Below are 18,557 nucleotides of genomic sequence, written 5' to 3' on the forward strand. Positions count from 1 at the left end.
GGCCGAAGGGCTTTCCCACGGAGGCTGTGGGATCCGTCATCAAGGCAGCGGACCTCACAGGTACCGAGTGGGCGTCCTGGTACTCCACGACACCTGGCAATCCCAGGTCTTGGCGCCAGCGTCTGGAGATCGCTTTCCACCACGTCAGCATAAAGAGGCGCGTTCTGCGTGCCATCCCTCCACGTCAGGGACGGTGCCCCAAGCCTGGCTCTGGAGAGCACTTGTCTGAGCTGGTAGGGCAGTCAGTGATCCTGGGCTCCTCGCCGGGTCCGTGCTGGAGGTCAGCTCCTGCGGGAGGGCCGCATGCTGCCTTTCTGTGGAAGACGATACTGGGAGGGGACGGCGCGGAGGCGGCCTCCAGAGGGGGTCACACGTCTCTGCACCGTGCCCTGGGCAGCCCCCCTCGTGCCCACTCAGGGCGCGGCTCTCTCACTTACTTTGGCCAACGGGACTTTAGTAAATGTGGTGTAGAGGCTGGAAGTGCCCTGTGCGCTGAGCTTGGCCTATCCTCTTGCTGCCGATGGGAGTCACATTGCCATGAGAAGCGACCTTGGCCGCTCTGCTGGCAGCCTGGTTCCTCTCGTGGTCCCTGCTGGCGGCCCGCAAGAGTGGGTGTGGCCCCACAGGCCATGAAGCAGAGATGAGCTGCGGGAGCTGCTGGCCACAGGATCGTGAGCCATTACACGACTGCTTTGGGCCACTTGGTCTTGGGGGTGGTCTGTTTCGTAGCAGTAGATCGCAGGTACTCATGCACATACTCGTTCATTAAGGAGGAGTCCCTGAAGGGCATTCCAGGGGTCTTGATTCGTGCTTGGTTGTCCCAGCGCTCCTTTGGACTCTGTACTTAGCGCGTGGCCCTCAGGCAGGGCGATGGGCTCGCCTGTTAGCTAGCTGGCCCGAAAGGTAGGCTTTTCCTTTACCGTCAGACAGCAAACTGAAGCAGATACGCGGCCTGCTGCGGCACCGTCCCCTGTGGTTAATTTATGCTCCAGGGCACCGAGCTCCTTGTGGTGTTGTGTTCTGCCATGGGACTCTGGGAATGACAGCGTTAGCGAACACTGATGGAGTGCCTTCCACACGCCAGGCTCTGGACTGGGCTCTTTACCGGCATGAGTCTTCTCTGACCTGTTTTACACGTGGGGAAACAGGCAGCTGGGCCCAAGAGATGCCAAAGTCTACCTCTGAGCCGCAGCAGCTCAACTTGCCCTTGGTGTCTAACCTCCACAGCCACGTGCTCTGCAGGGGTTAAGAGCCAGGTGAAAAGCCACAGGCTTGCCAGACTCTGACCACTGTCTCCTAGGAAGTCACTGCCCTGGTCTCAGCACCCGCCTTCAAGAACTACAGATGTTTCCTTATTAAGCTTTAGTTTATTTTCTGTTTTGAACAGAGTGCAGCCTTGACTTGGTCACTCTGGTCTTCGGAAACGCTGCATTTCTCCATGTGCTTATTATCATGTGTATAGTCGTAGAAAAGTCGGTCAATATAAAGAAGTAAGTTTACTCCATACGCTGTAAATAAAAAAGCTTTAAAATGCCTTTATTATCACACAAACCAACCAACCCAACCCAACCACAGCTTCCACTGCGATACGGTGGACCGGCTGCTGACTTCCCCGAGAGCTCTCCGCAGGAGCGGGAGGGAGACACCTCCGGGGCCTGGGGACGGGGACCCCACCTTCCATCAAGCGCCCGGATCCTGCTCGGCACGGCCAGGACCCCGCGGGTGCACCTGGACCGGGAGCCCGGCCCGTGCACCGCCCCCGCCGCCCCCGGCCGCCGGCGGGCTCTCAGAGAGCGGGGGGCTCGGCGCGGCGTGCGGGCGCGCGCACGTCCTGCGTCGCGGCGCCCCCCTCCCCCAGCTCCAGGCGTGCGCGCGTCCGGCGGCGGGGGCGGTGGGGAGGGCGGAGCCGGCGGCGAGGGCCGAGGGCGGAGGGCGGAGGCTGAGGCGGAGGCTGAGGCGGCCGCGGCGGCGGCGGCGGAGGCGGCCGGGTCGAGACGCGCTCGGGGCCGCGCTCGGGGCCGCGCCAGGCCACGGCCAGCGCGCCGCAGCCCCGGCGGCCGAGCGGAGCCCGGGCGGCCTGGCGGTGCGAGCCCCGCGCGGCGTGCGGAGCGGAGCGGCCCGCGGCTGAGGTGAGGCGAGGCGAGGCGAGGCGAGGCGAGGCGAGGCGAGGCGAGGCCAGGCGAGGCGAGGCGAGGCCAGGCGAGGCGCGGCGAGGCGCGGCGAGGCGAGGCGAGGCGAGGCCAGGGCGGGGGCTCGGACCCCGCGGCCGGGCACCGCCGCCGGGGCCGCGTTTATGTAAGCGCCGCCGGGCAGGTGGTGAGGCCGGGCCGGGCGTGCGCCTCGAGCGGGACCCCGTGAAGCCCGGCCGGGGGCCCGGGGCCCGGGGGCCGGAGGGGCTGCCCGGCGGGGGTGTCCGGAGGGGCTGTCTGGCGGGGTGCGGGCCGCCCGGGGTGGGGAGGCTGCGCCCGGGACGGCCCGTGTCTCTTCCCCGGGGCGCCGCGTCTGCGCGGGATGCTCTGCGCCGCGGGTGAGGGAGGCTGCGCCCCGCGACGAAGCTGCGCCCGGTGGGGGCACTGCGCCCGGGATGAAGGGGAGGCTGTGTCCGGGGTGAAGATGCGCCCGTGGTGGTTTTTGGGGGGGGGGGGGTTGCGCGCCGCGATGAAGCTGCGCCCGTGCCGGGGAGGGGGGGGGCTGCGCCCGGGATGAAGGGGAGGCTGTGTCCGGGGTGAAGATGCGCCCGTGGTGGTGGTGGTGCTGCGCCCCGGGCTGAAGCTGCGTCCGTGCGGGGGGGGGGGGGGCTGCGCCCCAGGATGAAGGGGTGGCGGCGCCCCCAGAATGAAGCTGCCGCGGGTGTGTGTATGTGTGTGTGTTGGGGGGGGGGCGGCGGACTGCGTTCCTGGGAGGAGAGAGGCTGCGCCCCGGGGAGAGTAGGCTGCGCCCTGGGTTGAAGGGGAGACTGCGCCCCGGGATAAGGTTGCGCCCCAGTGGAGGGGACACTGCGCCCAGATGAGGCGGCGCCCCCGGATGAAGGGGAGGCTGCGCCCCGGGATAAAGCTGCGCCCCAGTGGAGGGGACACTGCGCCCCGGATGAAGAGGCGCCCCGGGATGAAGGGGAGACTGCGTCCCTGGGAGGGGACGTTGCACCCCGGAATGGAGCTGAGCCCCTGGGGGGGAGAAACTGCGCCAGGGACAGCGCCTTCCCGTGCCCAGGAGTGCCGTGTCCGCCCCGACGCTCTTCACCCTGGGGAGGATGGCTGCGCCCGGGACCGCCCCGCGTCCCCTTCTGGAGGGCACCGTGTCCGTGCAGAGGCTCTACGTGCGCGGAGGGCAGAGTGCGCCCTTGGGCTGAGCCTGCGCCCCCCGGGAGAGGGCTACACCCCCGATGGCCCCGCGTCCCCTCCCGAGGGCGCCGTGTCCGCGTGGGAAGCTGCGCGCCGCGGGCGGCCCGGGGCGGGCAAGTTCCCGCGGCGTGTGCCGGGCGTCTGGAGCGATCCGGAACAATCTGGGGCGACTGGGGGCCCGAGGTGAATTCTGACGTGTTCAGATCTGCAGTAGGAAAATTACCGGGCTGTGGACGGTCCGAGGGAATGTGTCACATTGGGCTGTGGACGCTGAAAGTGTTGGGGTCCCGAGAAGGGTGCTCTGGTGCCCATATATGCCGGAGTCCCGCACTCTTGTGTTTGGTTCGCAGTTGATATTTTTAGCCAGCAGATTTTGGTCGTTACTGCTGATAAGGACGTTTTTGTCCCCTTATTAAACAAAACGTAACGGTTAGCGTTCCGATCTTAAGTATAAAGAAAGCGGCTGGATCATCAGACTTGCTGCTTTACTCTTAGTGCCCTAATTAAGACGATAGATCAGTAAGCTTTGGGAATAGAAGTGTTTATGTAGTCCTTTTCCTTTTCTCTGAAATTCACCTGTGTGTTTTACTCCTTTGAAAGGTGCCACCAGAGCTGCATTTTCTAAAACAGCGGGTTGTCTCAAGAGCAGCCCCTAGGAACTGTCTTTGGCTGCCGTCTTTCCTTGGGGGCAGAGACTACCCTCTGCCTGCCGAGGGCTGCCCGGAGGGGAGGGGAGGGGAGGGAGGGGAGGGGAGGGGAGAAGGCGCTGTGTGCTCCACCCTGGACGGGGAATTAGGGGCCTTTCCCTGCGTGCTTCCGCCAGTGGGCGGGTCCTCTCCGAGTGGGCACCCGCCACAGGGGCTTGGGAAGTATTCGGTGAGACGCGCCGAGCTGGGTGCGGATGCCGATCCCGGGCCCCGCTGGGGGTGGAGGCAGGGGACTCACCAGGGCTTGGGAAAGAACGCTTGTCTTGTCGGTGAGTAACGCCCTGTTAGATGTCTCAGGGTTCCTGGGACTGAATGTGTTCAGCTACCTCGTGGACAAAATTTGAAGCTATGGTTGGAGGCCTTTCTGCAGGGGGCAGTGGTGAAAAGAAAATTGGTCGGGCTCTGAGAAATTGATGACACATGTATCTGGAGGTGCAGTGTGCTCATAAAGTCAGTGCTGGGAGGCGAAGAGACGAGACTTCAACAAGAACATCACCGGAGAAGAACTTCTTGGTTCGTAGGTTAATGCGCGCCCTGGTGAATTGACACGCCCTAAAAACATTTCAGTTGCTTTCAGATTTTTGGGATAAGAAAATTCTTTGAACTTGTATTTGTCTGCTGAATGAATAAAGCAAACTTAATTCAATGGACAGACACTTAATCTGTGGCTCGTTGTGTGCTGGGCCCTCCCTGTTACAGGCCTGGGCAATACAGCGCTGAACAGGACAGGCAGGGTTCAAAAAGTCCAAGCACAGGCAGTGTTAGTAACCGCTTTTATAGCACTGGATTTTTAAAAATAAAATATAAGACTTTGAAATGTATAGCATTACAATTTTTGCATATGGATTTAAAAATGGAAGGTTGCACAAAGTACATTGAGAAAGTACCGACATTTAAACCTCATTCCATTCATTCCACCTGCTGTGACCCATTGATTGTGTATCTCCCAGCAGCAGTCAAGATACACACACAGTTGTATATGTGTTTTGATATAGTGTTAAATATTTGCTATAACAGTGCTGCAGTGAATATTTTTTATATGTGGGTGCAAGCAAAACCTACTAATCATTTTTATTAGCCATCAGAATCCCTTAGGCGTAAGTTTTATTTAAGAATGGAGTTTTATTCCCTGGAATGCTGTGATGAGCTATGTAAATACTTAGGATAAAGGACTCTTATTTAAATAGGAGGTAGAAAGAATACTTTGAAGATTAATAGGTGAGACTGTGCACTTACCAGCCTGTAAAAATTTTGTTTAAGAAAAAGTGTCAATCTTGGGGCACCTGGGTGGCTCAGTCGGTTAAGCGTCCGACTTCGGCTCAGGTCATGATCTCACCGTTCCTGGGTTTGAGCCCTGTGTTAGGCTCTCTGCTGTCAGCTCAGAGCCTGGAGCCTGCTTCAATTTCTGTGTCTCCCCCTCTCTCTGCCCTTCTCTCACTCCTCCCTCCCTCTCTCTCAAAAAGAAATACACATTAAAAAAAAAAGTGTCAATCTTAGTGTAAAACTGAAAAACTTAGAGAGTTCCAAGTTGATTTAAAAACTTAGGGGTGCCTGGATGGCACAGTTGGTTAGACATCTGACTCTTGATTTGGCTCAGGTCACGATCTCACCGTTTGTGAGATCAAGCCCCACGTGAGGCTCCACACTGACAGCACAGAGCCTGCTTGGGATTCTCTCTCATTCTCTCACTGTCTGCCCCTCCATGCTCACATTTTTTCTCTTTCTCTCAAAATAAATACATACATACATACATACATACATACATACTTTAAAAATAAAAATAATTATTAAAAAAAACCCTTGATTTTTTTTGTGTGTGTGTGTGTGTCAATTTTCTAAAATATGAGTTTCCAAATTTATAATTTGTGTGATGGAAATGGTGGTGTTAAAAAAAAACCCTTTAAAAATACATTTCATAACGTGTGTGGTAGAAAAGTTTTATAGTGAGAATTTCATTTAACAATTGTACGTTGGGGGGCACCTGGCTGGCTCAGTCAGTAAAGCATGCTGAGTCTTGATCTCAGGGCCATGAGTTCAAGCCCCGTCCGTGTTGGGCATAGAGCTTACTTAAAAAAATAAAAATTAAAAAACCCCAAAATTGCGTATTTAAATAATTAAAATATCTTTATTCCTTGAATGAATTTTTAAGTTTTATTTGGGGTGTGGACAGGGAATATGCAGCAGCCGAGAGAGGTCTTCACATAACCTTGCCGCATAGCCTGATGGCTGTTGGGCGTAGACCACGAGTATCATATTATCATGTTTAAAAACGTGATGTGATCAGTATTGCTGGCTGCTGTTCTAGGAGCGCACAAAGAAAACATGACTTTGGTGTTCAGTGTAGCGTCTTTGTGATGGATTAAAATGGAGAGGGGTTAAGTGTGTGTGGCAGTGGCTTGAAGGTACCTGGTGTTTTCACTGCAGGTGCAGAGAAATTCTGCTTGCCTTTAGGCCGGTTTTGTTTCTCACACGTGGTCACCAACAGGTGTTCACCATGTGCTGGATTCTCTTCTGGGCACTGGAGACTTGGGTGTGAGCACAGTAAAGGGTAGCTCTTGCCTTCATGAGATTCACATGATGGGGCGGTGCACCCCAGCTAAAGGCCTCCGTGCCAGGAAGGGCAAACAAAATGAGATGGAGGGTGGGCGGGGGCCTGAGAGGGCTCAGGGGACGGAGGGCGCTGGGCACTACCAGGCAGCTGGGAGCTCTGGAGGAACGTCCTCGTCCTGGGTTTGGGTTTGGATTCGTGGGAGGCCGGTGAGGAGGAGGGAGGCAGGAGGTCTGGAGCTGTGGTGAGGAATTTAGATTGTAATCACCCTGTGATGCAAAGCCTTCTTCCCTCCCTCCCTTCCTTCTTTCCTTTTTGTTTCCTAGTTGACTTTAGAGAGTTTTGAAGGAGGGGATGTCATGACCTATCTTTAAAAGAATCTCTCTGGGAGCGCCCGGATGGCTCAATCGGTTAAGCAGCTAAGCATCTGACTCTTGATCTTGGCCCAGGTCGTGGTCTCACAGTTCGTGGGTTTGAGGATCCCCCCCCCTCCCCCGCCCCAGCTGCTGTGCCTTGACAGCACGGAGCCTGCTTGGGATTCTCTCCCTCTCTCTCTGCCCATTTCCTGCTCGTTTCTCTCTCTGTCTCTCTCTCTCAAAATAAATAGACTTAAAAAAATAAAAGAATCACTCTGGCTCTCATGCAGCTAACGTTTATTAGGTCCTTGTGACGTGCCAGGGGATTAAAGCACCTTCTGTGTATTAGCTGGCTTTGCGTTAGTCCAAGAGGTAGGCACGTTAGTTTTCCATGTTACTTGTGGGGAAGACGGGGCCCAGTGAGGGCACACGTCAGTGGCAAAGGCAGGACTGCGCTGAGCCCTGTGACTGCAGGGGCCCTTCACGCCTCCCCTGCCACCGCCAGGGGGTGCTGGCAGGAGCATGGGGGGACCACGATGGGCCAGGGCACAGGTGGTGAGCTCAGATCTGGCAGGCTGTATTTCAGGCTTGTACTCTTAGCGGGCAAATGTTGCCAGTTACCCTGTGACGCAGTCCTTTCATATCGCCTGGGCCTCACTTATGCTCATCGACAGTGCTCTTGGACTTTAAGCGAAGACTTTTAAAATCAGACTGTGGTGCTTTCATCGAAAAGGAAAATAGAAGTGAAGTAAAATAAAATAAGTAACTCTAAAATTTCTTTCCGTTTAGAATCTGATTCTTCCCGGTCATCCTTCGACCAAGCATCGATGTGATGTCATGCTGCCTTCCACGTTGTTCCCTGTGCTGGCATTCCTTAAGACCTCACCACTGCTGTCTCTGGGGTGTCTTCCTTTTTTTTTCCTTTTTTTAAAATGTTTAGTTAAATTTAGACACACACACACACACACACACACACACAGAATGTAAGCGGGGGAGGGGCAGAGAGAGGGAGACACAGAATCTGAAGCAGGTTCCAGGCCCTGAGCTGTCAGCACAGAGCCCGACACGGGGCTTGTACTCACGAACCACAAGATCATGACCTGAGCCGAAGTCGGACGCTCAACCGACTGAGCCCCCCAGGCGCCTCCCTCTGAGGTGTCTTCCAAGCGGCTGAGACCTGGTCTGTGAGTTTAGATGCTTTTTTGATCTTACTGGCAGGTAGTAAGGAGAGGTTTCTGGTCCTTAAATGGTTTGTTGACTGACCTGTCGCCAGGCTGTGTTGTCCTGTCTCCTGTCTTGCCTCTGAGAGTAACAGCTGAGTTTGAGTGTGCCCGGGCAAGAGTCACTACACTCCCCTCCTGCCCGGCTGACAGCATTGTGGGACACCTCCGATTTCACAGTTGTTCAGAGGGGGAAAGTGCACACTTAGAGCTGATGAACCGTAGCGTGTTTTGTAGGCAGGCCCGTCAGGATTGCCAGTAGACTTGCCGTGAGATGGAACATCCGGAATGATCCCAAGGTTGTTGGCCTGAGCGGTTGGTTGGCGCTGGCCTTGGGATAGAGAAGTCTGAGGCTGGCATCAGGAGCTGGGGACTGGCCCCGTGAGGCCTCGGACTCTGCGGGAGACGGTTCCTCAGCAGTTACACCCGCAGACTGGGCCGTGAGCAGGTGGGATGAATCTCTGTTCTGTCACGTTTCAGAAGCGTGATCTTGAGCGAGCTGTTTAATCTTTCTCTGTCTTGGTGTTCTCATCCGTGAATTAGGGAGAACAGTGGCAGCCTCGATCCTCTGGTTATTGGGCCTACAAACTGAGCCAGTGTAAAGTGCCTAAAATAGTACCTCACTTGTTTTTCTAAGCAGTCATCCGAGTGGAGATGTTTGGATACTAGTGGAAATTCAAAGTTTGGCTCAAGAAGAGATTGGGGTCAAATATGTGAATTTGGGAGTCATTTGCCTGTTGCTGGTATTTGAAACCATGGGCTTTGCAGTGGATATAGATACAGATGAGCAGAAGGGTAGGGATGAAGCCTGGGGGCTTCTGGCAAGGGGTGCACAGGAGGAGGGGGAGGGGGAGGAGGTGAGGGAGATGGGGGGAGGAGGAGGGGAGAGGGGGGAGGAAGAGAAGGGGAGAGGGGGAGGAGAGGGAGGAGGGGAGGGGAGAGGAGGGGGAAGGGGCCCAGGAGGAGGAGGAGGAGGAGGGGGCCCAGAAGGAGGAAGAGGGGGGGAGGAGGAGGGGAGAGGGAAGAGGAGGAAGAGAGGGGGGGAAGAGGAGGAGGAGAGGGGGAGGAGTGGAGGAGGGGAAAGGGAGGAGTGGAGGAGGGGGAGGGTCTAGCAATACCCATCTTAAAGGGGTCTGTTGAAGGAGGAAACCAGGAGGGTCTGCTGGCCTGGAGTCCAGGGCTTCCTGAGTGAGCCTTATGATGGCCGAGGAGACTGTGAGGGGGTGTCACAGAGGATGTTATAGGTAGAGGACTCTCTAGGGGAGCTTTGTTAAAACGGGGCGGAATTGTTGGCAGAAGCTGGAGGGGCCATGGGCTTGAGGGAGTTATGTAATTTGGATTTTTAAATGGAAACGATTACGGTGTGTTTATGGGCTAAGGGGCAATCCAGTAGAGAAGGACAAATTTATAATATGTTGGAAAAAGGGTAATTGCAAGAGGCAAGTCCTTGAGAAGGTGAGAGGGGTTGTTGGAGGAACAGGACCTCTGCACGTGGGAACTGACTCACTTCAAAAATATTTCTCAGAGACATGCTGCCCTTTTGAAAGGAGGGCATAAAATAAAAGATAATTTTGTGCTCAGTCCAAGAAACTGGGGAATCGTGCCCTAGGACTTAGGATCAGTTTCTTATTAGCTTACGGTGTTTAAACATGCCTTGGGGCATCCTTACAGAAAGATATATGTGGAAATGGCATTTTTCTTTATTAAAAGAATTCACTTATAAATTTTTTTAATGTTTAGTTTTTGAGAGAGAGAGAGAGAAAGAGAGAGCGCACAAGTGCGTGAGCCGGGGAGGGGCAGAGAGAGAGGGGGACAGAATCCCAAGCAGGCTCCAGGCTCCGAGCTGTCAGCACAGAGCCCGACGTGGGGCTCGAACCCACAAACTGTGAGATCGTGACCTGAGCTGAAGTTGGACGCTTAACCGACAGAGCCACCCGAGTGCCCCTACAATTCACTTATCTCTAAAAGTGTCATTAACTTAACTAGAAGTTGGCACCTTTAGTCACCAAACTTGGTACCACAGCAGAGGACCAGCAAGATTCGCCTGCTGCTTTGTGCTTCATTTGTCTTACAGTATCTAGAAGGATGCTGGTGTTGCGTCCAGGAGAGCCCCCACCTCCTGAGGCGGACAGGTGTTGCTTGGGCCCAGTTATGCTGAAACGTCATCAGGGCGGCTGCATTCGCTGAAAGTTACCTGTTCAAGGGGCGCCTGGGGGGCTCAGTCGGTTGAGCGTCTGACTTCGACTCAGGTCAGGTCATGATCTCATGGTTCGTGGGTTCGAGCCCCACGTCGGGCTCTGTGCTGACAGCGCACAGTCTGGAGCCTGCTTTGGATTCTGTGTCTCCCTCTCTCTGCCCCTCCCCTGCTTCCTCTCTCTCTCAAAAGTAAATAAAAATGTAAAGAAAAGTTACCTGTTAAAATGGTAAAATCTCTTCCTTGCGTGTTGGTTTTTGTTGTTTGTGGTTATCTGATTTTTTTTTTTAGGTGTGGAGTTTTGAAATGTCAATGTTCTCTGTAGTTCAGCCAATGGGATGAAGTGTATAGAAGCCCCCCCGACTCCCTGTGTGCCCATCGTCTGTGCCGGGGAAAGGGGAAAACTGATTTCCACCGCCCTGGCACCCTTGCCCGCAGTGACAGGTTCTGTGTGAGTCATCGTGGAAGGACACACTCTGGAGAGAAGGCCTCTGCCTCCTTGGGCCAGTGTTCCAGCTGGAGGCTAAACCGGGCACCGGGGCGTCCTCGAAGCTGCTTTGTCTGTGCGGTGACCAAAGGCACGAGGGCTGCGGCAGATGGTGTCCTGGGGCTGTGCCTTCTTGAGGCGTCGCTCTGCACAGGGGCCTCTCTCGGGAGGGGTGCCGCGCTGAGGCCCGGAAGAGAGATGAGTTCTTCTTCCCGCCCAGAGAGGGGCCGAGGGCATTCCCTGCCTGAACCCTGCTTATTGGAGCAGCTGGGGGGTGGGCAGTAGCCCCCGTCCAGCCGTTGATAGGGGGGGCGTGGTGGAGGCAAGGTTGAGGCGTGCAGGGCCCGGCTCTGCACCCTTCCGGATGGCGGGAAGGCTTTGCGGGGAGGGGTGGTGGGGTGCCGGGGTGCCAGGGTGAGCGGGAGTCAGCAGGGTCTGGCGGTGGGTCGAGTCCAGGAGATGAGGAGACCGGAGGGATTAAGAAGTGCCCTTGGAGCTCCCTGGCTTGCCATGATGCTCGGTGGCAGAAGGACCCGAGGTGAAGGGTCTTCACTTACGGGCGTCATCTCACAGCGGGTTCTCTTCGAATCTGCAGTTTGCTCATCCCTCGGTGTGCGACGTGCAGAATGTTAATATCCTTCCGTGTGATCAGGAGCCTGTGTACCATGTTGTTTGTAAAACACAGACAGGTGCACGTGTGGAAGCTGCCGTGACACGGAACTGTCCGGAGCTGAGAGTCCCGGGTACCTAGTTATTCCTCACGAGTGTTACCTTGAGCGTGGGTCACCTCTGTGTTTCAGACGGGGAACTGATGTAAGGGGCTCGGTAAGTTCTGGGAGAGCCGGGTGGTGTTGGCTAACGCATATGAAGCTCTCCCGTGTGTCAGGCATGTCGGAGCGAGCTTGATCCAGCCCGCTGCTCGTGATGCTCTGAGGGAGCTCCCCTTCTGTGGAACTGTCCTCACCCTCTGCTCCGCACGCTCCTGCCCCGGGCCTCCTTCCCCCTGTTCCTGACCGTCAGCCAAAGCAGAGCCCTAAGTGGGGAGGATGGGTCCATCACTCTCCTGCTCGGAGCCCTGCAAGTTCCCCCATCTCAGTCCCCCCAGGGGCCCGCTGTCCCCTCTGGTCACCCCTCTGGCTGTGGGGTCTGGGCTTCACCCCTCTGCACCCTCACCTCTCACCCACTGTGCCCTGCTGTCCCTCCGTATCCACTCCTCCTCCCTCCCATCAGGCTGCCCTCTGAGCAGAAGCCTCCGGAAGGCGGGGGTCTTGCTCTGTCTCCCTCCTGAGGGCTCAGAACAGTGCATGGCAGAGAGGAGGCAGTTGTCAGTGTCTGTGGACAAATGACTAACGTGTTCTTACTTTCTGCGCAGGTAGGAAGTGGCGAGCCGATCGAAGCTGTTTGCCTGCCTCCCGCACTGCCCCTCCCATGCTCCTGTTGTACTCGGTGAATCAGTCATCTATTTATGCCCCGTATGTCTGTGTTATCTCCAGATTTTTGTGCTTTTCTTTGTAGAATAGAAACATTTACAAAACATTCAAAATTGTTCTAAAACCATGAAGTACGGTAGAGTAAATTAGTCTGTTGCGAACAGGGAGCCCTCAACCTACGAGAGCAGCTGCGTCCTGCTGCTGCCATTTGAACCCCGGAGGGCAGCCCTACAACTGAAAAGCATTCTCTTAAGTAATGACCGTCAGGGACGTAACGGATATAGCGACGTTGTGACAGAAATGAGAATATGAGTAATTCTGGGAGGTTTCAGAAAAGCAGCCAAATACGATGAAAAACACCTGACTTGGCGGTGGAGGCTTAACCGGTTTAAAACCTGGAGAGAAGGCGGCTTGTAAGGTGCTTTGTGGAGGAGGAAGCGAGAGTGTCCCGGAGCGTAGGAAGCTGGGGACTTCGTCCCGGCTCTGCCTCTGAACTTGCTGGGCCATCTGCTTCCCACCCTGCCGCAGGCTCCTGGAGCGGAAAACAAGGGCGGTCACGTTGGTGACTTCCAAGGTTTGTTCCATTTCTAGGAGACTCTCGTATGCAAGAGTAAAATAATAAATTCTGAGGGTTTCAGGGGCCATTCAGCGAGCTGTTGAATAAATGTTTATCCTAGAACCTGTGCGCAGTCCTGTGTTGAAAGTGGGCAATGTCCCGTCCCTTCGCGGCTGCTACTGTCCGCCAGAGGCTAGCGCCTGGCACAGGGTATCCTGTCCCCCCGCTCTGGACCAGGCAGCTCTGCTGAAAGAGGTGAGGTGCGGGAGGAGGGGGGTCAGGAGGCAGCATCTCGGGGGTGGAGGAATGGGTTCTGGCTCCAGGGGATTCCCTTGTTCCATTTTCTTAGTCTTAGGGGACTAGACTCTGTTGGTTGTCTGGAACTAAATTGAGCGAGGATTGTTTTCAGGTGCGTAAGTCTAAAGCTTATCGTACAGATCATTCCATGGGAGGCTGTATTGAGTCAGCCCCCCTGCCGTGACATCATAGAGTTAGGAACTGAGCTTGTTAACGTATCTGTTGGTCAGGCCGGGGGTAAGTTTGGAGCTTGCCTCGTATTCTGTGCCTTTCTGTGCAGGCCGCACACACAGACCCAACTTCTTTTTCTTGTTTCGGCTCAGCGTGCGTGAATTCTCTGGCTCTCTGGGTGTTCGCGTGCTTGGTTCTCCTGAGGAGAGGGATTTACTCGAGGACATGGGTAGCTCTCCGCCCTGTGCGTGAGGCCAAGGAGCAGGCTTCCTGCAGGGCCGCGGGCCCCCTCTGCCCACACTCACCCCCCCACCTGGCACCCGGCTCTCCTCCATCTCCGTTTCTTCTCTTGTGGGGAGTTGGTTCTGCCGGACACCTGCTTTGCCAGCTTTCTCTCTTTTGAGGCCAGCCTTTGTGTCGGTCGGTGCGACCTGCCTCTGATGTGTGCTGGGGCTGTGTGAGGGCAGGGCTTCTGCCTTAGGAAGGGGGGCTCACTCAGGGGGCGTCCCCAGGTAGAGACGGGGAGTAGGGTCCTGTGTGAAGCGCTCACTATCCGAAGACTGACGGACAACGGTGAGACTTCACTCAGATGCTTCACGTGGTCTAGACCTGGGCTCGATCTGAAGAGGGACCTACGTGCTCAGGCCACCGTCTACAGAGCAGCGATTTGAGGGGTTACGTCTGCTCTGTCCTGGCGATGCGTGACATCAGTCGCGTGAAACTGTATGTTTATTAGTCTGGATTGCTTCGAATTTGATTCTTTTTCAGAATAGGAATCTACCCCAAATAATAGTCCAACAGAGTGGTCGCTCTTGAATCCATGATCCGCGCTGGCTTTTACGGTATGTTTCTGTCATAGCACGGCGCTCACGGGCGGGCCGCCTCTTTTGTGGTTGGCAATGCAGTAAAACTTTACTTTCACCGAAAAGTTACCTAAATGTTTCAAGGGCCTCGTGTAGTCATTTTTTAGGTTAACAGTTTCAGGGCTGTCGCGGCACATGCAGTAAACTGCGTCAGCTGGAAGCCGCTTTGGGAGTTGGGGCTGCAGAATCTTAATCCAGGAAGATGTGCAATTCATGGGAACGAATCATAGGAATTCGGAGCAGTGATAATTTGGGGTCAGAGAGTTCAACCTAGATTTGCCCATCACCGAAGACCTATGGAAAAGTCACTCCCATCACCTTTTGGCTGGTTTCTGCAGTGGTGCGAGGGAACGCCCTCTCAGGACTGCTGGCTGCGTGTCCTGAGTACGTGGTGCAGTGTCACCCGAATGTAGCTCGCGCTCTATTCACTTCTTGTCACTCCTACTCTGGGGGTTTTCCCTCATTAACGTTTTTTGTGTCACGCAGTAGAGGGCTTTCACCCACATGCACATGAACGAGTGACATCGTTGATCGTTCTACTATGAAGCTTTCTATTCCTTGATTTTCTCCCTCTGACGAAACTGCGAGCGGCCTGATATTTTCATAGAAAGAGCGGGTGTTGTGCAAACCGGCAGAGTATTCTGGAGGGAGCGGAGAGTGCCGTGTGCGGTGTCCCCCAGCTCCCCTTAAACTCCCTGTGTGGGGGGAGGGCCGGGCAGGGAGAGGAGGGTTTGATGAGCTTAGGTGTTTCTCACCGCAAGCCCTTGCCGTAGGAAAGGGAGTTTTCTTCCCTTTAGTTCCCAGACTTCTGAGCCGGGACCACCTTGTGCAGGGTACGCTGGGTTCCTGGGACAGAGGCCGGCTGTGAGTGGAGGAGCCAGGATGTGGGAGAGCCGACCTGTGTTTCCCAGTCCCGCTGATCGTTGGGAGAAGCGGTGCCGTCGCACGTGCGACCCAGCTGTCTGGGGGTGCACCTTTCTGAGTGCTCTGAGGGGACGCGCTCGGGAAATAACAGGTGGGGGAAGCTCTGTGAGGAGGGTTTGTTTTCTTTTGTGTATAAGCGGCTGTCATGAGATGTACCCTCTGTAGACAAGACAGTTCAGTGACTTTCACAAATGTCTGAGTTGTGCAGCCTTTACCACAGTCCGGTTTTAAATTTTTTTCAAGTTTTCTTTGAGAGAGAGGGAGACAGAGCGTGAGTGCGCACGCACAAGTCGGGGAGAGGCAGAGACAGCGAGGGAGAGACGGAATCCCAAGCAAGTTCCGCAGTGTCAAAACAGAGCCCGATGCAGGGCTTGAACTCACAAAGCTGAGCCCAGACCAAGAGTCGGACGCTTAACCGATTGTGCCACCCAGGTGTCCCACCAGAGTCCAGTTTAAAAAAGTTTCCGTCACCCCGGAATGTTCCTGTGTTTGTGTGAATTCCCGTTCCAGCCGCAGGCCTTGGCAGCCACTGATCTGTCTCTACAAATCTGTCTTTTCTAGACATTGCACTTCAATGGAATCATTGCAACCTGTAGTCTTTCGGGTCAGGCTTCTTTCCCTTAACAAGGCTTTTGGGGTCCGCCCATGTTGTGGAACGGATCGACACTTTGTTCCTGTCACTTGCTCGGTGGTCCTGCCTGCGTGGATCCAGCACATCCTTTCTGTCCCTTCGCCGGGGCTGGGCGTTTGGGGTGTTCGCACTTTCCGACTACTGTGAATAAAGCTGATCCGAACATTAGCAAACACGGCTTTGTGTGGATATGTGCTCGCGTGGGTGTGGGCTTCGAAATGGGGTTTAGGATAAAAACATTTCACTGTTACGGACAGTGCTAGTAAAGACCATTTGCTAGATTTTGGGTGGCTTGCTCACCACGTCTGTCTCCGTGCGCTGAGCTTCTTGACTCGCGTGAACCTTTTACTTCCAGGGTGAGATGTCACAGTCCTGATGCTGAGCGTCGGCTACTAGGGTGGCTTATGCTGACAGCCCTCCGTGTCGGGCCCCGCAGATGAGCTCTTTCCCTTCATTTGACTGTTTATTTCCTCCGCCTGAGGAGATCAGTGCTGTGTGCTTGGGCACGAAAACACCCCATTCGGCCTGCGGAACCCCATGTGCCCGGTGCTTCGCCCCAGCATTTTCCCTTCTAGGAGTCTAGCTTGAGGGCGCACCTCCAACTCTATGGAAACACATATGGAAATGACCTACGTATCCATGCAGGTGTGTCGACCACGGCGCAAAGTGCCACCTGCAGGACGGTACGGCCTCTGTGAACTGATTCGAGGTGACTTCCAAGACCCAGGGAGCGAGCGAGGCACGCTGCCAGAGGGTGCTGTGCTCTGTCCACCAGGAGGAAGGGCCGTGGGAAGACACGGGCGCGGCTGCGCGTTCGTGCCAAAGGGAACCGGACGGACGAGCCGGAGCCAGGGGCTGGACTGGTTCCACGGGGGTGGGTGGGAGGGGCTGGGAAGGACAGGGGAGTAGACTCGGCTGCAGGTGTGGGGGCGCGGTGCCCCTCCAAGCACGCCGCTCGCTACAGCCTGACTCTGGGAGCCACTGCGCTGTTTACACACCCCCAAATGAAGCACGTTAACTTCAGCCAGGAGGTGGGGGGCGCTAAAGTGGAATACACACAGAAGCAAACCTCAGTGTCCCCACAAACGACAACGGAGCCACAGGAAAAGGGACGGGAAGAAAGGTGGCAGCCTCATCTTGGAAGACGGCATTTTGGCTGCATTCTGTGAGGCCGAGGACTGTACAGAACCGTGCTTGTCATGGGGTTGAGGTTCGCAGGGTGAGCCTACTCTGTGTGCACCCAGGACTGAACAGGTCGTCCGTCTGGGTGGGCGACCAGAGCCAGGTCGCAGTGTAAACCCACGGTCTCTAACGTGTGCACATCGGGATAGGTGTGTACGGGGACGCGCAGAGATGGATGTGAGCGTGAGGGTTACACGCACGTGCCCTGGGTCTCCGTCCCCTGACAGGCCCCAGCAATGGCGAGCATGCCCAGATATCATCCTCCGATAGGAAGGAACAGGTGCAGCCAGGACACCTAGCCGTGCAGAAAGTAAGGAGGTGCTCAGGAAGGGTGGGGTGTGTCGAGAGGGCACGGGGGCCCACCCCAAGCGGGAAAGATGGCCAGAGTTGAGTCAGTCTGAGCGAGGAAATAAAATGATGTAGGATCGGTTTATAATCCATAGACTAGAATAAATACCCACTACTCTGTACTGATGTAAACAAATAATTGAATAAAGAAGCGAATAAACGGGGGGAGAAGGAGCAGCTCTTCCCGACAGAAGGGTTCTAATTAGTGTAGAAAGAGTGAGGACGTAGAAAAGACAGTACAGCAACGATTAGTTTAGGTGAGACTCAGGGATGGGGGCTGAGATTAGTGGGTGAGAGTTTGAGGAGAAACAGGATATTTGCCTGGGCTCTATCTCTTCCCCAAGTTATTTACTTATTAAAAAGGGAAAAATAGTAACTTTAGAGTGGAGAAAGCCAGCAGACACCAGCTAACCCAGGTGACCCAAGTTAACGTCACCTGTGGTAAGACAGGTCGCCATCATATAGCCCAGATGCCCCACGGGCACATCATGTGTGCAGTGTTCTTGCCACAGATGCGTAATCACAGCACTTTCACGAGGAGGTAGTGGACCCCAGAGGAACACCTGACCTGTGCTCTTCAAGCGTCCGGGTCCCAAAGGACAAGGAAGGCTTGAGGGGTGGTGGAGGCTCAGAGGAGTCTGGGGGGACATGATGGTGAAGTGCACCGTGGGTTGTGGATGGGCTCCTGGCACAGAGGGGTCTTCGTAGGAAAACGGGTGAAATTCAGATGCAGCTCGTGATTGAGCTAATAGTGTTGTGCCGGGATCATCTGCTAGCTTAGTAATTTATCAGTGATGCGGTAAGACGCAAACGTTAGGAGAGGCTGAGCGAACGACAGGTGGGCACTCTCTACTGTTTCCGGCTTTCCTGTAAGCCTATAGTTTCAAAACAGGAAGGTGAAAAAGCCCATGACAAAACATGACGAGACACCTGTGGCGCTCAGGGTGAGGATGGGGCCACCTCCTTGGTCCTCCCACCCGGTCCTCCCATCGTCTGAGCTGCCATTGGGGATTCAGAGTTGTATCCAGTGGGAAACCCTCTCCTTCCATCTTACTGGGAATTCTGGTGGCCTTGAGCCCGCGGTGCAGCGTATTCTGGAGCTGTGCTTTCCACTCCTGGGGAGAGGGGCAGGGGGGTTGCGTCAGGATCACCTGGCTCCAGTGGGAGGCGGCGCTGTGCCCGGGAGGCGGTCGGGGGCCCTGGCTGATGGGGACACCGGAGGCCCATATCGGGGATTTCACGTGGCTGCAGGTCTTTTCCTGGGTCTTTTCCTACGTCTTTTGAGTTTATTATTTTTTTCCA

The 18,557-nt window shown here is 55.4% G+C and overlaps 1 protein-coding gene across 5 annotated transcripts in view; it reads left to right on the forward strand.

Moving 5' to 3' along the window:
• The first annotated feature begins 1,992 nt into the window (after window positions 1-1,992).
• The window catches only part of ADARB1 (adenosine deaminase RNA specific B1), a 136,131-nt gene continuing 119,566 nt past the window's right edge, over window positions 1,993-18,557 (forward strand). The window contains exons 1-3 of one of the 5 annotated variants that reach the window (XM_058732237.1): window positions 1,993-2,129; window positions 11,539-11,678; window positions 12,226-12,325. In XM_058732237.1, the coding sequence (XP_058588220.1) occupies window positions 12,282-12,325 (44 nt within the window). In that variant the 5' untranslated portion in view covers window positions 1,993-2,129; window positions 11,539-11,678; window positions 12,226-12,281. Of the gene's footprint in view, window positions 2,130-11,538; window positions 11,679-12,225; window positions 12,326-12,811; window positions 12,858-12,960; window positions 13,095-18,557 lie in introns of those variants that run through there. The other 4 variants (XM_058732242.1, XM_058732243.1, XM_058732238.1 and 1 more) reach the window with 4 other exon arrangements.

The sequence above is a fragment of the Neofelis nebulosa genome, chromosome 5 (genome assembly GCF_028018385.1).
Source record: "Neofelis nebulosa isolate mNeoNeb1 chromosome 5, mNeoNeb1.pri, whole genome shotgun sequence".
Lineage (NCBI taxonomy): Eukaryota > Metazoa > Chordata > Mammalia > Carnivora > Felidae > Neofelis > Neofelis nebulosa.